The following is a 21422-nucleotide window of genomic DNA, read 5'->3' as shown; positions in this document are numbered from 1 at the left end:
GCTTTTCCCAGAGATGGTTAGTTAACATGAAGGAAATCTAAGGTCTCCACATAACTCCTTTTTTATTGTGTCTTTCTCTCCCAGTAATCCATCAGTATACCAGCATGCTGAGAGAAAAGGCCGGTACAGGGGCGCCTGGGTGGTTCAGTCGGTTGGACGTCCGACTTCGGCTCAGGTCATGATCTCGCGGTCTGTGAGTTCGAGCCCCGCGTCGGGCTCTGTGCTGACAGCTCAGAGCCTGGAGCCTGTTTCAGATTCTGGGTCTCCCTCTCTCTCTGACCTTCCCCCGTTCATGCTCTGTCTCTCTCTGTCTCAAAAATGAATGTTAAAAAAATTTAAAAAGAAAAAATAAAAGAAAAGGCCAGTACAGTGTGATCCGCCTGAAGCCACACAGCGCCAGGACTAGGTGTCCAGAATGCAGCTTACACCATCAAGACTACCCTCCCTGCCAATGACGTTCACCGTCTCCCACCTGTACAGCTGCTGCAGAGCCTTTAAACCACACTCCACTTCCAGAATGGCCTACCAGAGGGGCTGTGCTTCGCTCTGTCTTGCTGTTAGAGATGTTCTGGATGTGGAAAGTGACGATAGTTTCAACCTGGCCCTTCAACACAGCTTCCGCAGCTCTGCAGAGACGAAAGAGACGCATACGCTAGGACGTGCTTCTATTTCACTACCTGTAATTCCAAAACGTTTTAACCCCAGACTGAACTTGTACAAGGGGAAGGAAGGCGGTTCCGTGTAGACAGCCACCAGAAATGTTGAATAAGAATCGAGAAACACAGGGTTTTCATTATCTGTGTCTATCACTTACCACCAGACTTCTGAAATCTAATGACAGCCATTAGCAAATCTCAAAAGAGGCATGTAAAAAACCTGAGATTTTCTCCTTCAAACCAATGTCCTGTGGTAGGTGTGTTTTTATGGAATCCTAGTTCAAAATCCCAACCACGAATATGAAATCTCACAATACCTAATGATACTCTAAGGCTGTCAAAATTCACTTTGTATGTATGTAAGGTATAGTCACATTTTTTATAAATTAAATAAGTAAAAATCTGCTGGTCCATCCACCAGAGACATAGGTACCAAAACGTTCACCGTAGTTATCTCTATGAACTCCAGGCAGATTTTTCTTTTTAGTTATTCATGTTTTCTAATTATTCCAAGATAGACCTGTATTACTTGTGTTATTTAAAAAAGGATGCTAAATCACAGAAAAGTGTATATTGTGTAATTGATCTCTTTTATGTTTAAAAAAGATCTAGATGTATATTACAAGCATAAAAAACTTCTGGAAGGAAAGCCCAAGTATCATTAGTGGTTGCCTCTGGGGAGAGAGGGTAGGGAGGTTTAATATTTTATTTTACTTTACTCCTTTCTGTCCTGTTAACTTTAAGTGATCATAACACAGGTCAGGGGAGGGGGGAAGGAGTAGTCCTCAGTGGGAATAAGAACTTAGGTGTCCAAACACACAAGCCATGCCAACAGCAAGACACAGCCATTAACTTACTTATTGGCCATCTCAGTAGAAAACACATACACCACTTTGGCGGGAGTCTTCTGAGCAGGTGTGGGCTCTGGGGCAGTAGTCTGGCCATGGGAGGGGGTGGAAGACCTGGGGGCCGTAGCATTTGACGGGGTCATCGAGTGTGGCGTGTGCTGGGAATCCTGGGACTTTATGTGGTCAGCAGAATTACATTCTAGAAGAATGAAAAGATCCGCATCACGGAGAGAATAAAACTTCTTCTGCCAGCATTTATATAGCACAAGCCCACCTTGAGAATTTCAAGGAGGAGGCACCTTGCTAACAGGAGACCTCTAATTTTAAAAACTCCAACACACTTGCCCCGAAATGATGAATTACAAAGCACTCCTCCCCCACCTCCTTACTTCTCTAGGGCGCATCCTTCAGATATCAGCGCAAACATCCCTCCTTCCTGGAAACCTTTTTGGAACCTCTTGGACTGGATGCCCCTGTGGGTTGAACCCATAGCCCCCACATTCTCTGATTTCAGCATTTTTGTCCAATTTGATTGTAATCATTTAACGATGTGCCGTCTAGGTGCGCTCACATCCTCGGGGACAGCAGCTGCATCCATCTTGCTGACCGTGGCCCCCCAGCACCCAGCACAGCGCTGGCACTCATGACAGACCTCCCCACAAACACCCGAGGGAGGAACGAAAGACGGGGGACAGTCACCAGGTTTTCATCTCTAATTTGGGTTGGGGGCTCACACTTCCTCTCCTGGAATGCTAACTTCATGCTCTGGCCTACAGTTAGGATTTTTGGTTTTACACTAGGAGGAAAAACAACTAAAACCACAGCCATTGGTCCCACATTCCTCCTGGCTGGCTCCACTGTGGGGCCTCCCCTATGTCTCCTCCAACGTAGCCACTCATCCTGCCACACTGAAATCAGCCGGGACAAACCCACACTAGTGCCAGCGCCAACCCTCGTGCCTACAACGCTGGCAAGGTGGGAGCCAGAGAGCACAAAACCCACGTCTTAGAGGGTGAATCTGACAGAGAAAAGGAAGGGACGCCAGGAAAACTGCTCGAGTGCGGGCCACTGGGGTCGACAGGCTGGAGCTGCCGGTTTGATTCTGGAGTATAAATAGCACGGAGGCCAGACGCATCCATAAGAACGTGGTTAGGACCACGGAACGTCCTACTGTAACCCCCAGAACACCTGCATCATCAAGAGCAAGAGCTCCTCAACAAAGTGGTTCCACACTGCTCTTCACAGTGAGCAGGAAAATGAGAAGAAATGGTTCCCTCTTAATAAGCCGTGACAACGCCTGAGTCTGATACCTACTCTCCCCACTCCGCTGCTATTAGGCTCTCCGGCATCCAGCAATGGCGGAGGCCTTCCCTCGGGAATACCTACTTCCCTCTGAGTCTCAAAGATCTTATAGACATACCTTTAATGTCAGAGTCATCGTTTGGAGTCCCAGGATCTCTCTGATCAAAGGAGTCGGCGGAAATACTTCGCTCCCTTTTCCCCTTGCCCTTGGCACCATTTCCAGCCCCATTCTTCAGCCCCATGCTCCCACCTGGGCCAGGGGGTGCTTTAGGGGTATGGCCCCCACTCTTGGAGTCACAGGGGGATGGCTGGGATTGGCTGGCTGAGCCCCCCTGTTTACCCTGATTGGAGAATTTGGAATCCAGCTGGGGGTTTCCAGATGGGGACATCACTGTAGGGGGACGGACCATCACCTCCTGCTTTGACTTAGGGCTACTAAAAGAGACAAATAATAAAGAGAGATCAGATGCCGGATACAGCTGGGCAGCCCAAATCAGGAAGAAGCAGTTTCTAGGAGCGGGTCAAGGAGACACAGAGGACTAAGTAACTACCCCACCTTTCACCTCGGCTCCTTCCTCACCCCCTCCAACCCCACTCTCATCTCGGAGCTATCGACAGAGAGGAGGGTCAGGCAGAGTGGCCTGCCAGGTCTCAGGAACCCTAGAGTCACATGGGGACCCATCTCTAGGGCTTCTGTCAATAAAGGACAATGGTTTCTATGTACATAGAGAAGTGACTCTCACACGAAGACTAGCTCAGAGTAAACAAACAGGCATCGTTAAGATCAAAATACTACCCACCCCCTGGCTGATGACAAGGAACAGCTGTAACAAGAGCCTAGCTTCCCTGCTGGAAAATACGAGCAAGACCCGGAGAGTACACGAGGAAACCCGCTGCTGAATGGCAGGTTAGGGAAACCCTACCAGACACGAGTCCCTCAAACAAGCAGTATCGCACACCAGAGCAGATATGCTAACCAGTGCCCCAAGGGATGTGGAAAAAGTTCTTTCAAATATCCATTTAAGGGGCCCCCGGGTGGCTCAGTCAGTTGAGTGTCCGACTCTCGGTTTTGGCTCAGGTCACGATCTCACAGTTGGTGGGTCGAGCCCTGTGTCGGGCTCTGTGCTGACAGTGTGGAGCCTGCTTGGGATTCCCTCTCGGATCCCGCCCCCCCCCCCCCCCCCCCCCCCCCCCCGCCGCCTCTCCCTTGCATGTGCTCTCTCTGTCTCTCTCTCAAAACAAAGAAAAAAAAGTTTCAATTTAAGTACTGTGGAACAGAGGAGAAAGCTTCACAGCGGGAGTCCAGTCCAGGGCTGGTGTTTTAGTCCTAGGATCTCAGGCCTCCTCACCATTCCAGACCTCGGCTTCCTCACTCACCAAGGTTAGCACATGGTGCTGGGTGAACTCTAAGGTCCTCTCCTATGCGCTTTGGGGAGGGGGCAGGGGTGGAGAGGCGCAGTCGGAGAACAATGGGCGGAAGAACACCAACGGACGTCTCTAACAGAAAGCCCGATGGTACTATAGCCCGTTTATTATTCTGTTTTCTCCTCTTTTCCCCACTCGAGTCTCATCTGCATCCAATCCAAACACACCGTTCCCTCAAGGAGTGTTCATGGTCCACCTGCGACACCCCCAGGGGGCGGCCGGGCGGGCTCTAGCCCTTACCTCTGTGTGTTTCCTGATGGAGAGTTCCTCACTTTGGGGTTACTGGAATGCATTGATTGAAATCCTGAGCGTGCAGTCACAAACAGGGACGGGCTCACCGAGTTCCTCTCGGGCTGCAGCACAGACAGCTGCTGAGGGCAGTGGCGGCGGCCGGCGGCTTGCTGGGCGCGGCCCTCAGCGCTGGCCACCTGTATGCCTTTTTCCTCTTTGCTTTTCTCTGCTGTGGAAGTGGGTCCTTTCCCCTTGCAGCTCCGGCATCCTCTGGGTGTGTGCCTCCTGCTGCCAAAGGAAAATCTCGCATCTCCAGGGCACACTACGGGAAAAGGCCACCCAGAAAGACATAAAACACCCTTACAACAGGATCAAGGTTACAGTCTAGCCAACTAGACGCGGCGGCTACATCACTCCTCGGCTTCCAACAGGGCCAAAGGGGGAGCAGTGTTCATGCTCTGGCGAGAAGGCAGCTAGAGAGTGACAGGACTCTCTGCCAAGCACACGGGCCTCCCACCAAGTATCATGTACCGGGCGTCGGCAAGCACACGAGAAAAACATTTCATCTTCAGCCATATATTCTCCCTTACGTTTCTCCACTTCCAGATACAAACCCACCCAAAACGCAGGTTTATCTGCTCTTTTCAAAACAATGCTTTGAAACCACAGGGTACTCCCAAATCCATAGCAACTATCCGGTGTTTCGCCTCTGATGGCAGACAACGGCACTGAAATGTAGCAAACCCATCCCGATTTCAAACCACGAAACAAATTAATCTCTGTTTATATTCTCGGGGCCTCAGGGTGGGGAGACATTGGAGGAGGTCCTTCTGAGATCGGCTGCTGAGCCAATACCAAATACAATCAGTTCTGCCCCCTGACTTCCACGATCTTTCTATTAAATTATGCCAAGGATGTGTCTGGAGTTCTCGCTGTTTAATGACAGGGACCGTAGGCATGGCTAAGCATGGGAATGATCCATCATATTGAAGGTAAAAGAACATCTTTGGAAGCTAAGATAGTTTTTGAGCTAATTTGCAAGGCTAATTTGAAGCATAAAGGTCAAGAAAATATTCCCAAACCTAGCCAGAGAGCAAATGAGAACGCCCTTTACTTCAGGACGCCTGGACTAGTTCAGGGACAACCAAAACCCACTTTCAGTCACTGATCCTTCCAGGGCAGTTCCAATATGGTTTTCGGGTAACCGCTGTCCCCTCTACTCTCTTCTGATAGTTTGGCGGGACTTCTGATAGCTTGGCGAAGGGGCCCGGGACTGAGACAGAAGGAGGTAAGATGCGGGACTCGTGGCTGAAGAATCACAGGGAGGCAGAAGTACCTCGGGTGTTACCACTTACACACACTTTGTGGGACTCCAGAACCGGACTGGAGATTGGGAGTTGTTACAGGTTTTGGCGCCGAGTCTGATCACGGTCAAGGGTTAAACATCCATGCGTTCCTTTGGAAATCTGCAATAGTCCCAGCTATTTTACCTGAGACGCTAAAAGGAATTTATGGAAGTTCTCAGTGCACATAATTACTTTTTTTTTTTTTCTTTTCTTTTTAAATGATGAAGTCAGGAAAAACAACTAGAAGAAAATGGTATGGAATGTCTTCTATGCCGACCTCGGGAGGAAAAACATCCCAAAAAAACATTTTGGTCTTGATGGAATTTAAGGTTGTACTTTTAGCCCCCACCACCTTCAGCTTTTTTTTTTTTTTCAGTCTGAACTATAAAATTGATCGTGGTTGTCAAGTCTGACATACATAATCATAAACCATTTTGTAACCTCTCACTAAACATGAGGAATCCCTGGTAACATACAAGTAGCTACTGAATCTTGCATGGACAAAGCCATCAGAAAACATTTACCTCAGGAACAGAAAAGTAGTTACCACCAAATAGTCCCCTTCTGTAACTTCTGGTACTTTCTGTCTGCATCACACATTCTAGCACTCAATCATATGTCATACTGAATAGTCCTATGTGTATGTTTTATCTCCTTATGAAGAAAGACTATGTTCTTTGAAGACAAGAATCTTGTTTTCAAGTTCTTTGGCTTGTCTATAATACTCAGCATGATGTACTAAGATGTGATCGGACCTTCAGTGACATACTCCGTCTGCTTCTCCCAGAACAGAAACACCTGGCATTTGTGGTACACTTTCTCCAAAGGAACTCAAAACATATTACAAATATCAAATCGCCTCAATCTGCCAGGCCTATCTTTAAAAAAATATTTTTTTTAATGTTGATTTATGTTTGAAAGAGAGAAACAGAGTGTAAGTAGGGGAGAGGCAGAGAGAGAGGGAGACAACTGGATCCGAAGCAGGTTCCAGGCTCTGAGCTGTCAGCACAGAGCCTGATGCGGGGCTCGAACTCCGGAACTGCAAGATCATGACCTGAGCCGAAGTCGCTTAACCGACTGAGCCACCCAGGTGCCCCAGTCTGCCAGGCATTTCTGATGAACTGGTAGCAAAGATGATTTATGATAATAATACTGTGAGCACACAACACTTTTATCTTCAAAGTACTCCTAAAGACAGTTTCTTATTCTCATGAGTTTCTCAGCCTTGATAGATGGGCATTTTACAGGTGAATGGAGGGAGCACATGTGAATGGTGTGCAGGGCTTCTTCCCAGGTTTGCAATCGGTTCTCCCCGACCCTACTCTTCATCGAAGCCACCTCCTCACCATGACCTTACGGGCGGAGAGACAGCACGAAGGCTGAAGCAGGCATGTGGACTCCCTGACTGACGGGGAACAAAATCCCGGGTTTTCAAAACCCCTGGATGAGCCAGGGGAGTAGTTGAAGTCAGTCACCCTAGCCTTAGCCCAGCAAAAGAATCCACTAAGTGTCTCATCATATAGTTCCAAAGACTACAATTTGGCTCTTTGGTGCCTACATTTGCAGGCTGGTGCTCAGCTGTCATTTTAAGGACTGGAAAAGGTCTTCCACAGAAGATGATTCATTACAGCCACAGAGAGACTTTTTCCTCCAATAGAACTCAGGCTTCCAACTTGAAGATCTATTCATTCAATGCTTCTCCCTTTTCTTCTTAGCTCATATTTAAAATTCTTCCTAACGAGGTATCAGGCACTCTTTCAGGCAAGGCCTGTACATATTAAGTCACTGACCACAGCGCCAGGAGGCAGGTACCCCCACCTATTTGAGAGGTGAGGAAACTGAGGCTCTGAAACGTTTAGCCGTTTGCCGGAGCGAGTTGGGTCATACGTGAGTTAGTCATATGCGAGTTAGTCATACTCTAGTAAGTGGGAGAGCTGGCATTCGGCCAGGCCCCCGGCTGTGCTCTTCATCACTGTCAAGATGGGGACTTGGTGGACAAGGTGAGCTAGCGCCCGGAAGACAGCGCTTGGCGGCACGGTATCAGCCTCTGGGTTAACTGGTACTATGGCGACCATCACTGTGTAGCCAGCTCACTCACTTATCCTGCCCAATGGCATTTCATATCTTGTTCCTCTCCAACTGTCCCCTTCCACCCCGCCCTCCCCTCTCTCAGGGCACGGTCCTGCCCAGGACTTAACAAGGAGAAAAGAAGTCACCAGGCAGGAGGTGACGTCGTCCTCACCACCAAGTCTGCAAACCTGTTTTCACGGTACCCACCCCCTCCTTCTTCTCTATCATCGAAACAGAGAAAATAGCCCACTTTTCCTCAAAGGTCAGTCCCACCACAGGTGGTCTAGGCCCCATCCCTTCCAGCTTTCCAAGAGCTCGCTCGCTCGCTCTCTCTCTCTCTCTCTCTCCTTGGGTCCTTGGGTCTTCCCCGCTATCTGCTGCGTGCTTCCAGCCACCACGCAGACACGTGGTATGTCTTCCAGCGTTGAACAGAGACCAAAAAATTACAGGAAAACAAAGCATGTTGTTAGTCCCTCTCAGAGCCAAGTCTCTCCACAGAGTTGACAAGACACGTGGTTTTCCCTTCCTTACTTGCCGTTCACCCTTTAACCATTTTAAACTGACTTCCACCCCTCACCCCCACCCGGATCACAGAAACCACTGTTTTGGTTAAGGTCACCACTGGCCACTTTTTTAACCTCATCGGACTCCACCTCTTAGTCTGCCAGCTGATCACCTCCTTCTTGGAACTCTCCCCTCTCGGTTTCCAGGCCACCACACTTCCCTGGTTTCCCTCCTGCCTCCCCAGTCGCTCTCCACCTGCGCCCTGTGCCAGCCCCTTCTCCACTCAGCCTCTACGACTCAGAGCTCCTCAGGGCTCCTCGGCACTCTTCTCTCCCCACTCTGTAAGCTCTCTCGGAGCCAACGACTCCCAATTTCCCATCTCCAGCTCAGCTGGCGCCCCGCAGACCTGCACACTCAGCCACCACCTTGGCGTCTCCCTAGATGGGAGAGGAACTCTTCATCCCTCCCCGACGCACCTGCCCCTCAGTCTTCCACACTGTGGTCAATGGCACTTTCGTCCACCCAGTCGGTTCTTGCCGGAAACACGGGAGTCATTCCCGACACGTCTCTCCCTCACCACAACCCTCCGTATGGAGTCTGAATATTTTTGCCGAATGCCTGAAATCTCGGCTTCGGGATTTCTTCTTCAGGAAGGGAAGGCAGGGGTCAAGGGTGATTTGTTTGGTCACCTCTGTGTTCCCAGCGCTTACTACAGCACCCAGCATGTGGTGTCTGCTCAAAAAATATCTGTTGAACAAAAGCCGAAGTTTTTCCCCAAGATCATCTTTCTAAGCCAGCCAGGTTCTCTAGTGCCACCATCCGTCAGGCTACTCACCGAAACCCCAAGGGTCACGATACTGCAGTGCTCATCCTGGAGGTGAGGAGCTGGGGGAGTCCGGGAACCCCTTTCTCAAAGGTGACCCTCACCTGGATGAGGATGAAGAAGAAAAACTTCTAAATGGATTAAAAAAAAATTTTTTTTTACATTTATTTATTTCTGAGAGCGAGAGACAGAGCACAAGTGGGGGCGGGGCAGACAGAGGTGGGGACACAGAATCCGAAACAGGCTCCGGGCTCTGAGCTGTCAGCAGAGCCCGACGCGGGGCTCGAACTCACAAACTGTGAGATCATGACCTGAGCCGAAGTCAGGCACCCAACCGACTGAGCCACCCAGGCACCCCTAAACGGATTTTTTTTTTAAATCCACTATATCGTGTTGTCACTGAACACCTTAAGAGAAGAACAGATTTCCTATTTATTCTAGAATACTAGATTGAGAGGCTGTTGTCACCTCCCAGGTAAAGGGAATCAACTTCCAATTTTTTAAAGAGTGTGTTATCCAATCTGCAGACATCTCAAGGCCCTAGGCCTTGGGACTCTGGCTCTTCCCCAACTGCACGTTTTATTTTCAGCGACTGGTGAAATACTAAGAGCAAATAAAATCGATGTTTCTATTTTTTAAATTTCTGGGCATTTGGTAGGAGAAAAACACCCCTCCCATTTTTGCTTCTGTCCAGTCCTTGTTATTAGGTAGAAGTGAGAGCTAGCTGGGAAGGCGGGAGACACACAACTGGAGACATGATGCCAAAGGCACAGAGCGACGCAGCACAGTCCTCCCCCTTCTCAACCGGGTTCTGCATCACAAGCGTTCGGCAAGCACGGTTCACATACTTTCGGGAGAACTTGGGGCCAAACAACCTGGCCAGATGATTTCCTCTGACTGAGTGCCTACTGTGGCACAAGGCTACATTGACTTGAGCTAGGTAAGTCAATAAAACAAGCTACTGGTCGAGCAGGACAATTTCCAGTGTGAGTCCTTGTAAAACAGAATTAGAACCCTGAGCCTCCCCGCTTTGCCCAGATTTTATAGTTCTGAAATTGCAAGGAAGAACCAAGTTCCAGACTGTTCTAAGGCCACACTACCTCGGAATCTTTAAAAGGAGACTCTACAAGGTGGTCACAATGTTGTAAAGAAATTCACAAGTTAATCTGACCAAGCTCAGAACCACCTCTACAATTCCAATTTCCCTTCCTCCAATGATCCTTTCCCACTTTCCTGCTCTAAGAAGTCAAGTTTATTACAACTATGTCATGTTTAACAAATTTCATTTCTACACTATGACCACTGCTCCATAAAAGGCAGAGTATCAAACTTAGAATGTGGAACGAAAAGGCTGCAGGATTCCATTCCTAGCTCATTCTTGACTTCTGGCATGCCAACTCCTAACAGGCTTCCTTGCAGAAAGAGTACACAACAGGAAGAACCACTCTCTCTCCAACATGTGGGGGAAAGACAACTAGGAGATAGGCATGTGCAGAAAATCTTGGTCCACACAAAATACAAACGTTGTGTTTTCATACTCGAAGGGTCAAAATGCCTCTAGTGCCCTGCAGGCCAACAAACCTTAGGCAAGCGAATAAACATTTCTACCAAACTGAAGAGTCTTGGCAAAATGTAAACATTCAAAAATGAACTTCAACTATCATTTGGAATGATGGCCACCCAAAGTAAAATGTCAGCACAGATGTCCCTTCTTTGTGAAATTCTCCTTGATTCCCAGCTACCCCTAGGCATGTCCTCTGTGGCCCTTCAGCGTCATAGTCACAACACTATTACGCCTCATAAACTGTATCTCTGTTATGTGGAGACACAGAGCCCCCTGAGAAAAAGGGTCATCATCTCAGCACCCGATGCCCAAGAGAAACTCAATAAATACTGAGTGATCCAAGGATTATAATGAGCTTGGGGCTTAAGTTTTGCTACCTTTGGCTTGTATTTACACAGACCAATGAAGACACGCTAAACACCTGTTTAACGTCTTCCCACCTGCCTTTCCCATGAGGTGAGCGATTGCAGAAGTCCCTGCTCACAGGAAAGTATAAGGTGACTACACTTACAGTTTAGACTTGCATTCGACTTGACGACCTTTGCCTTGGGAACTGTTACAATAATGAACAAGTGGAAGGTATAAGAGACCCTACAGAAACAGAAACAAAACTCTAAAATACTCAGAGTGAATCGCAGAAGTTACATGTTCATCATCAGGTTCTTTACCTTTCGAGATGTCCGATCTGCTCTCTCTTCTACATTGGGACACGGAAGAACTTTCCAAGAATGAGCTCTGCCTCCCAAACAGAAGGGAATTTTTAGGTCAAAGTGGAGTGACACCAGCTAGTCCCACATTGAGTCCTACAGGGACAAGAAGAATGGAGAAGTTCATACCCCAGTTCACACCAACTGCAAAGAAAACCACCCATTCCCCAATGCTCTGTGGCCAACAGAGTATTTGGAAGGAGTAGTGAGAAAATAATTAGGTCAAAAATGGAGAATGAAGGCAAACCACTAAAACTCAAATTGCAAGGAGACGGAGCAGCACAGCCCAAATCCGCCCCCCTGAAGACGGGGCTGTTTCGCAAAGCAAAATCCGCCAGACGTGAAAGCCTGATGCTAATCATCGTTTTTACTTTTCTCCACAACCAAGAATAGTCACCAACAGGCTGCAAAACGAACTTTTACTTCATACCTTCTTTACGCTCTTGGATTTGGCATGATGGAGATGTCGAAAAAAATACTGCAAAGCTTTAACCGCGAGTGGACATAAGATCATTTAATTTTCAAAAATCAGCTGGTCTAGGGCAGGAGCCCTTAACCTGGGACCCACTGCCTCACATGGGGTCTGTGGAGAGACTTGGTGGCAGCTGTGGACTTACTGGGGGGAAACGTCCATCCTCGTTTGTACTCACTCCCCTCCTCAGCAAAAGTCAGCACTGCCTTCAATTGTGAAGGGAGGTAACGACCCGTGATAGTATTAGCAACCCTGTGACTGTCACCAAGACAAACCACAGGACATTTTCATGTCACATTATACTTGCTGCAGATACTTCAACACAATATTTACTCATCGCTAGTTCAAAATTACAGTATGGTTAGACCTGCAGCTACAGTTTGTTATTTAATGTGTTAGAAAGAAGCATATGTATTACTGTATCATAACTGATTAACATTTTGATAACTGTTTCCATGTCATTTGTAAGTCCATGTGTTTCATTTTATGCATTTTAAAAACACAGTTCCCAAAAGAGGTCCTGTATTTCATTAGCCTGCCAAAGGTGTATGTGGGACATAGGAGGTTAGGAACAAATAAAGTTGCTCTGGGACAAATAAAGTTTCTATAGACTCTAACAGCGCAGTCAACCAAGGCAGACGGACAAGTGGGTTATTCCACCAACAATATTTCATAGTTGAAGAAAATTAAGGCACCATGAAGCCAAGTAACATGTCCAAGATCACACAAATTCAGGGCAGGCATCAGTCTAGGTGAGCATTCACAGCATATACATTCCTACTCTCCATGGGGACCTCTCCTTACACTCTCCGATTGTCATCACTCTAACTTCCTCGTAAATGGAGAAGAGGTATCACCTTTCAAAAAATCAGTAGGAAACCAAAACCCAGATGATAGAACAAGACAGATGCATAAGGTACTCCATTTTGTTCCTTGATCAACTATGGTGCCATGATTGTTACAAAAGCTGAAAGTGGTCTGTTCCTGAGAGAGCAGTCTTTTAGAAGTGAGAAAAAAGTTGGGCTACATCATCTCTCATTCTCAGAAGTGTTCAAAGCAGTTTACAGATAGGCATTCACTTGTTAAGCAATGCAATGTGTTATGAGTGGTCAGGGCAGTGGGATCCCCACTTCATCAATGGGAAAACTGGAGAATAAATATGAGAGATGGGTTCAAAGTCACAGAAGTCAATGGGAAGCCAGCTTCCTGATTCCAAGTTCATGGCTCTAACCACCATCCCAAGTCACCATGATCAAATAATTTAGTTGGTTATAATGCTTGTGAAACCTCTGTACGTTTTCCCCCCTATAAGCCAGAGAGCATTTTCTTTTGATTCACAGCAGCAGACACTTCTGAAGGCTATGGGGCAAATATCCCATAGAACAAATTCTAATGTGCATAAGTACTTTTTCACCTATGTTAGTCATCTAAAAATCGAGGTCAGGGATCCTGAGCTCAAAAGCCAAGTTACATACAACTTGCCTTCTAAGAAGAGACCAGTGTGGAATCGTTTCTTCACCTTTTAGTCAATGACCTCCTTACCAACCTACCATATCTTGTGGAACTATTATCATCTAACATTCAACACTGTTACTACAAAATAGCATTATAATGGTTCAATCATAGATCCTAGGTCCTAAAATTGTGAGATGTCACCCCAGCCCCAACTTTGCCTTAGATTTTCTCTTTTTATTCAAACCACCTATTACTGGAATCCTCATTCTTCAAAGCATCCTTACATCATCTAACTTGTCCTTTCATGAACTCATCTGTCTTTAATAGCTTGGGTCTTTTTTCCATAGTTAGTAAGCATGTCTTTCTTACATTTGTACTTAGGACCAAAATGTTATTCGCAGTAGCATTAATCTCTTGCTAAAATCCCGAACCACTAGTACCAAGACAAAAATCCAAAATCAACAGGGCAATCATGTTGCACAATCTCCATGCAGAGTCAAACTCACACATGACTGTTACCTACCCATAACCTTTTGCCCCTCCCAGGCCCTACCTCTCAACTATTTTACTACTCATCCTTCCTACCTACTACTTCGGACTCATCATTTTGTGCTCTGTGCACAAGAGTCCAAATCTCTGGTCTAAGAATGAACACTTAATTCTCGAATATTTCAAATGCTAGTTATCCACCACACATCACTGATCAAAATGTATCTCTTTACACAGCCACCAAATCACTTTCCCACTGAAGTTACGGCCAGGGAGCAAACCATGTTTGCCTTAACCAAAGACTAACTTTGCACCAATTCCATCCCACCTTAGAGTCTCTCTCCACCAAGAGATACTTATGCCTATTTCTCTACCTTGTCCAGTAACTTTATTCATCCCTAACTGGACTAGAATTTAGGCTCTAAGTCCTTCCTCTCTATCACAGACCAGGGGGCCCTTGGAGGACAGATTTGAGGCCTCCTCCTTCAGGCTTGGGAGCCACCAGGGAAGGCCCCCAGCGACAATATTACAGGCCTCTGGCCCTTCCCTCTGAACATAATAACCAACCCTGCTGTTGTTCTCCTTAGGATATCTCCATCTCACCAGGCTCACCCAACACTAACCAGTGACATCTCAATAGTCTTTGCAACTTTCAAAGGTCAATGGCTAGGGCTCCACTTTGGAAATCACTGTTGTGTCCACGACCCCCACAATGACTCAGTGACCTAGACATCACCACCTCACCTACTGGAGCCCTTTACTACTCATACATGCTTCTTAGCTTTCACTTCCCCTCACCCTTCAACAAGTCACTGGCCTGCAAAGTCCCCTTTACCTCTCTATCCACCTCCGGGGTCTTACAGACCCCACCAAACTCAACCCGAATTCCCTTATTTAGCTCTCCATCTCCCCCCTCCAAAGCCCCTCCATCCCCGGACCTTGGGACCGTCCCATCTCCTCGTTCAGCCTCTCCAAGCACTGCTTGGGACACAACCTCTAAAAAATCGAGAGATGCCGCGGTCTCTTCCCACTGCTCAGTGAGCGGTGGGCAAAGGACGTCCCCCCTCCTCCCCCACAGGTTTCTCCAGACTCAACTCACTAAATCCGCAACCTCGACCCCCGCCCCTTTTCTCCCCTCCCCCCCAACCCCTACGGCTCTTCGCGGCTGTGGCCACCCCTGCCCCCAAACCGGCTCAAAACACGCGGACCCGGCCCCCCCACACCCCCGACTCCGGCCCTTCCCCTCCCCCTCCCCCCCGAGGTGCCACTTACCCCCGAGGCGGGAGTGGGGGAGGGGAGAGGAGGAGCGGAGTAGGGGAGGAGGTTTCGGTCCGGGGCGGCTCTCAGCCCCGGGGGGCCGGGGCCGGGGCCAGCGGCAGCGGCGGCGCAGCGTCTCCCCCCGGCGGCGGCAGCGGCGGCGGCGGCGCCGTCCCACTCCCGCAGGCACACATAGGCTCCATTGTCCGCCGGCGCCTCCCCCTTTCCGGCTCCCCCCTCCCGGTCCCGCCCCTTCCCCCTCCCCTCGGCCCTCCCCCAGCCGCACCGCGCCACGAAAGGTACCGCCGGCCCCGCCTCGGACGCGAGCGGAGAAGTGCCCCCTCCCCCGGCCCCGGCGTCCCGCCCGGCGGGGGACTGGGGACTGCCCCTCCCCGCCTCGGCGCTGGGCCCGCCGCCGGGAAGGGCCCGCCCCCCTCCAAGGGAATGTCACTTGTTCCCCCTCCCGGAACGCGCGCGATGGTACCAACCCGGCCGCTTCCTCCTCCCCTTCCCCGGCCTTCCCGGAGAGGCACCGCCCCCAGCGCCCCGCCCACCAAGTAGCCTCGCCTCCTCGACCCCGCCCCTCCCCGGAACATTTTACTATGGGACCGCCCACCGCCAGCACCACCTCCTGTTTTGCATGGGCACGCCCACGGGGTCCCCGCCCCGGTTCGTCACCCGGCCAGAGGTGACGCCTACTCCCCACCTTAAAGCGGCAGAGCCCTGTTTCTCAACTGAAAGCACCTCCCCAAGGGCCGGTGGGGTGGGAGGTGCGGCCGGGGAGGGTCTCTTCTTTCCCCGAGCCGTCCTCCGCGCGCACACACTCACCCGGACCTCCCCACCGCCTGCTGCAGCACCGGGGAGCAACCCCAGGGGACCAGTAAAGGCACGGAGGGGGGCAGGGCAGCGTGGAATTTGGCCATCTTTGACAGAAACGAATTGGAAGCTGCCAAAGGAAGGGGTCTTTCCCTCACTCTTCCCTGCTGCCCTGGTCCCGGCCTAGTCGTCAGTCTTCAAGGCGACCCCCTCACACCTCCAGGATGCCACTAGCGCAGGTCCCGCGTCTTCACCTCTCAATCTGTGCACCTCATTAGCGGTTGCCTGCTTTCTCCCCTCCCAGGGGAGCAGGCCCCTCTTGGGGTTGCACTCTCCCCCACCCTCTCCAAAGCCGACTCTCGCCCGGGTCCTGCAGACGCGATGGCTGGTGCCGGGTCTCTCCTTCCACGTCCGGCCCAGCCCAGCCCAGCCCAGCCCAGCCCCGCTCGCGCGTCGCAACCTGGTGCCCTAGAGGACTTAATGCCCAGATCCTCGAATGGCTTCACAACCGCTTTTTGATCGAAGTATCGCTCCCCTGATTTTTCGGGAGGCCTGTGCTTTGGAGGGCTCGAAGCCCAGTCATCCCGGCACTGTCCCCTGTGGAGTGGGAAGGTAACCCCTTAGATTGCACTTTTTCTCAGAAGGAAAAATGACGGCATCCTGGTGAGCGCATGTTGCTGAATAAAGCTCAGATTAAGGCTACTCCTGTTTTATCTTTGTGGCCCTCGTTGCTGCCGTGACCAACTGTTATTACAGACACGTCTACTCCACAGTCCTCCCGGGAACACACTGTTGTTACATCTCTGTATTTGTGCTTTGTAGAATCTTGGTCTAAGATGTTTCTCTGCAACTTCGTGCACTGGCCCTACAGCCTTTCTGAATCAGTTAAGTGAAGACTGCCTATGTTACAATGTACTGCCTAGTCTCCCTGAAGAAAGAGGGGCAACATGGCCAAGAGAAATAGATAAATTTTCTTCTGGTTTTGCTTCTACCACCCATAGTTTTAAGCAGGATGCTTAATTCTGTAGTCAGTTTCCCTGTCTACAAAGTAGGAAACCTACCCTGGGGCAATCTTTTAACTAATGGTGCTGGTTGTAAAGGAGAACCCTGAATGATGAAGCTTTGGAAACCACTTAGAAGTCTTGGGTGGCCATGTAAGTTTCTATTCCGTGTCTCCCCAGCCTAGATCCTATGAAAACCTGTTTTTTCATAGCAAGATGTTTTCTCTTTGTCTTCCATTATGACTAAGGATATAAATAAAGAAAAAAAAAAGACAATAGTATGTTTAAACAATACAAAGCTGGGGAGCCTGGGGGCTCAGTCTGTTAAGCGGCTGACTTCAGCTCAGGTCATGATATCACGGTCTGTGAGTTCGAGCCCCGCGTCAGGCTCTGTGCTGACAGCTCAGAGCCTGGAGCCTGTTTTGGATTCTGTGTCTCCCCCTCTCTCTGACCCTCCCCCGTTCATGCTCTGTCTCTCTCTGTCTCAAAAATAAATAAACGTTAAAAAAATTTTTTAAAAAAAACAATACAAAGCTAAGATCAATTGAAGAATTCCAAATGAGAAACAATTAAAATGCTTTTCTGTCAAGTTTTGGAGGTAGGTGAGAACCTCTATAAAAAGAAGACAGGGGGGAAAAGTAAGGTATGCACTTGTGAAAAGACAGCTAAAACCAGGAATACGCAAGAAACATTTGGGATTGCAAATGTAGGTGGAAAGAAGGGATTTACAGAAGGTACCTGTAAGAGAAAACCATTACTAAAATAAGCTCCTGGGTGGGGTGTTCCAGGCCTGATCATTTCTATTCAAAGTCAAGCTCACTATAAAAATAATACATACAAAAAAGTCTTAACCGTTTCACTAGGCATTACGCCCTCAACTTTATGTGTCAAAATTCAAATTATTTACTGAACCAGAAGAAAAATGTAAATGAATACTAAATGTGCAACACTAGGGTAACGGAGCAATATATTAAGAATAACGTGTGCTAAAAGTCATGAAATCGAAAGGTTAGAGTCTCCATAGTAATGTTCAATTACCTGCATTGCACATGGGATTGAAATGCATTTAAAAATATTATTTATTCTATCAAATAGTTTATTTTACTAGAATTTTTGTCTTCTGAATTTTCTAACTTCCATTCATTTCCATCTCACTTGAGAAATAATTCTATTTTGCTGTATAGAGATCTAGCATGCTGTATATACATAAATACTAATGGATGATGATGGAATCATTTTTAAAAGCATCCTATAAATAAAAGCTTCAAACTATTTCTGCTCCTCTCGAAATTCTAAGATAAATCATTTTTAATCCAAATGGTTAACAATGTTAAAAATTGAGGCTTTTGACACTGAAGAGACCTGGGTTTGTTGTTGTTGTTGTTGTTTCCTTTTTGAAATTTGCTTCTCATAATGATGATAAAGCACTGACTCTGATGTAAACATGGATGGTATAAATTTGGCCTGTTAGTTCTTCAACTATTCACAGTATCTTTTATTTAAGTTTGACTCCCGTCTTTTTTTTTTTTACCTGTAAATTCCGCTTTCAAAATGTTTTTGTTCCCCCAGCTCTTGATAAACTTAGACTGAAATTTTAAGGTTGGAAAGAACCCCCTTCTGTTTTACAGAGGTGAATTCTAAGACATAGACGTTTAATGACTTGCCAAGATTATACCCATTTTTAGGGAGTAGAATTGAAGTCCAACACTCTTCAGCACTGTTCTAACTGCCAAGCGTTGTTCATTCCTACTAATATTTATCATTGTAGAAGAGAACATGAAGTTCTACCTCAGGATGTTGAAAGTAAGACTCAGAAAGGCTGAGCCCACTCAGCCAGCTGGTGCTAGGGCTTTCAGAGGCCCTAACAAATTCTTGCCTTGGTCAAAGCCCTCAGTTTGTCTAGTTTCCTGCTGTTTATACTGTTTCTTACCGATTCATCTACTCCATTGTCCAAACCAAAACAGGCAAGTTTCAACCCCAAAGGAATACTACCAAGAGAGTCATTTGTGACTGAAAATGAAGGGTTAGGATGGAATGGTGTCTTAACCTTTGTAGTCTACTGCCCAATGCTGTAATAAAATACCCAGCAGGCAATTTCTTTGCTAGGGTGCCCATGAAGGAGAATCAAATCTCCCTAACCCAGCTTTCACCAGTCCATTTAAGTCAATGGGGAGTCTCAGAGCTTCATCCCTACTGGGAAAACTTAGGGCTAAGTGTCTCTTTTGTAAGGAAGAAATCAATATTCCCACCTCCTGACCCACTTCTGACCACTCCACCTGGGGCCATTGGCACTTGAATGTGAGTGTGGGTCTTGCTCTTTGTCACCACAGACCTGCTGTCCACAATCTGGGAATTAGAAGCATCCTCTCTGTGAAAGCTCTGACAGATCTGCGATGTGACGCTCAGATTCTTTGAAAAATTACCATCGATGTTTCCCTTTTATTTTTCATACTCAGACCTGTGTGGTTGTGTCTCCTAACCTCATGTCTGCCATCTAAAGGTCAAGCCTTGTGACTTTCAGCCTGCTATTTCCTTCCGGAGCCCCGAATGACTGATATATAAATGCTGATCCTCGGGGTGCCTGGGTGGCTCAATCGGTTAAGTGCCCAGTCTCTTGATTTGGGCTCAGGTCATGATCTCACTCAGGGATCCAGCCCTGAGTCAGGCCTGAGTCAGCCCTGCTGACAGTGTGGAGGCTGCGTGGGAATCCCTCTCTCTCTCCCTCTCTCTCTTCCCCACCCCTGCTTGTGCTCTCTCTCTCTCTCTCTCTCAAAAATAAATAAATAAACATTTAAAAAATAAAATATAAATGCTGATCTTCTTCCCCAGTCTTTGGACCACAGTCCATCATAGCTTAACGAGAAACACGTGGGATGTTCTAGGTGCTCCAATCATGTCTCCCCAAATCTCTTCATCTTCATTCCAGTCCTTCACATCTGCCATTATAGACCCACAACACTTTTCCTCTTTAATTGCCATTAATTTCCTGTTTCATTTTGTTCTTCACCTCTTTCCCAGCAATAATTCTAAGTATTTCTACTACTTCATTTCATTTTCTTCTCCCAGACATATCTCTAGAAATGCTGCCCTTCAGATACACCTATTTTATTTCTCCTGGGTTTCCACCTTCCGAGCTGGAGGCCTCCCACTTCCCACAATCACCCTCTCCCTGGCTTCTCTGGAACTGCAACTGGACCACAGCTCCATGGTTTGCATCCAGGTTGCTCTCATGTGCCACAATGCCTTTCTGGAGTGCCTGGCCACCCATTGTTCCAATAGTGAAAATGCCTAATCTAAGATGTTTGTTTCCACTCCTGGGCTGCCAGACATTATTAGAAAAAAAGCCACAAAACCGAGAAAGTGGGTCCCAGCCAACATTTAGGCGATAGAGCTTCAACTGAACTTTGTTACCATTTACTCGGCAATTCTTCTATGTATCGTCATCACCTCCTATAACACTTCCTGCAACAATTATCCCAAATTTTATCCACTACTCCTCCTACATTGCAAGACCTACCTTGTCATCTCACCCCACCTCTAAAGGAGTTTTTTACTTGGTTATTTCTCTTCCATCTACTTCGCCTTTGCTTTAGTATCTCAGTAAAATCTTTCTTACTCCAACACTCTTCTTCCCTTTTCTTTTTATTCGCAATTTATCCAAAAGGTAACCTACATTCTCACCATCCATTTTCCTCCTCTGTTATTAACCCAAGCGTTCTACTAGAATTCTCTTCAACATGGCCAAACCTAATCGCCCAAAGCATCCAATGAATATCATTTCCTTTCTGAATCTCTCATAGTTTGAACCGCAAGATAGAATGTTATTCTGATTTTGTCTCCCCCACCACACCCCCAATTTTATTGAGATGTAATTGACACATAACATTGTATAAGTTTAAGGTATACAATAACATACTTTGATGTATGTATGTACTGTGAGATGATTACCACACTATGAGTAGTTACCATCCATCACCTCACATAGTTATAATTTTTTTGTGTGTAATGAGAACTTTTAAGATCTATTCTCTCAGCAACTTCAAATATACAATACAGTATTGTTGACTATAGGCACTACATTCCCAGAACTGATTCATCTTACAACTGGAAGTTTGTACCTTTTGAACACCTTCACCCATTTCCCCCCGACCCCCTACTTCCTGCCTCTGGTAACCACCAACCTGTTCTGTTCTTGTAAATTTGGGTTTTTTTTTTTTTTAAGATTCTGCATATAAATGAGATCATACAGTATTTCTCTTTCTCTGACTTATTTTACTTAGCATAATGCCCTCAAGTTTCATACACGTTTTTGCAAATGGCAGGGTTCTTTCTTTTTTATGGCTGAATAATACACCACTGTACATATATAACACATTTTTTAATCCATTCATCCGTTGATGGACACTTAGATCATTTCCATGTCTTGGCTATTGTAATTAGTGGTGCAGCTGTCTCT

At 47.4% G+C, this 21422-nt stretch overlaps 1 protein-coding gene across 8 annotated transcripts in view; it reads right to left on the bottom strand.

Annotated features, from left to right (window-relative positions):
- Nucleotides 1-21422, bottom strand: part of BCL9 (BCL9 transcription coactivator) — an 84665-nt gene that overhangs the window by 9622 nt on the left and 53621 nt on the right. For 2 of the 8 annotated variants that reach the window (XM_045033403.1, XM_045033407.1), the window contains exons 2-7: nucleotides 11438-11572; nucleotides 9218-9309; nucleotides 4472-4784; nucleotides 2925-3241; nucleotides 1514-1703; nucleotides 473-626 (exon numbers count right to left, since the gene is read on the bottom strand). In XM_045033403.1, coding sequence (XP_044889338.1) covers nucleotides 473-626; nucleotides 1514-1703; nucleotides 2925-3241; nucleotides 4472-4524 — 714 coding nt within the window. In that variant the 5' untranslated portion in view covers nucleotides 4525-4784; nucleotides 9218-9309; nucleotides 11438-11572. Of the gene's footprint in view, nucleotides 1-472; nucleotides 627-1513; nucleotides 1704-2924; nucleotides 3242-4471; nucleotides 4785-9217; nucleotides 9310-11437; nucleotides 11573-15164; nucleotides 15303-15637; nucleotides 15672-21422 lie in introns of those variants that run through there. The other 6 variants (XM_045033405.1, XM_045033404.1, XM_011285100.4 and 3 more) reach the window with 6 other exon arrangements.

This window comes from Felis catus, chromosome C1 (assembly GCF_018350175.1).
Source record: "Felis catus isolate Fca126 chromosome C1, F.catus_Fca126_mat1.0, whole genome shotgun sequence".
Taxonomy (NCBI): Eukaryota; Metazoa; Chordata; class Mammalia; order Carnivora; family Felidae; genus Felis; species Felis catus.
This window is presented reverse-complemented; position numbering and strand designations above follow the sequence as displayed.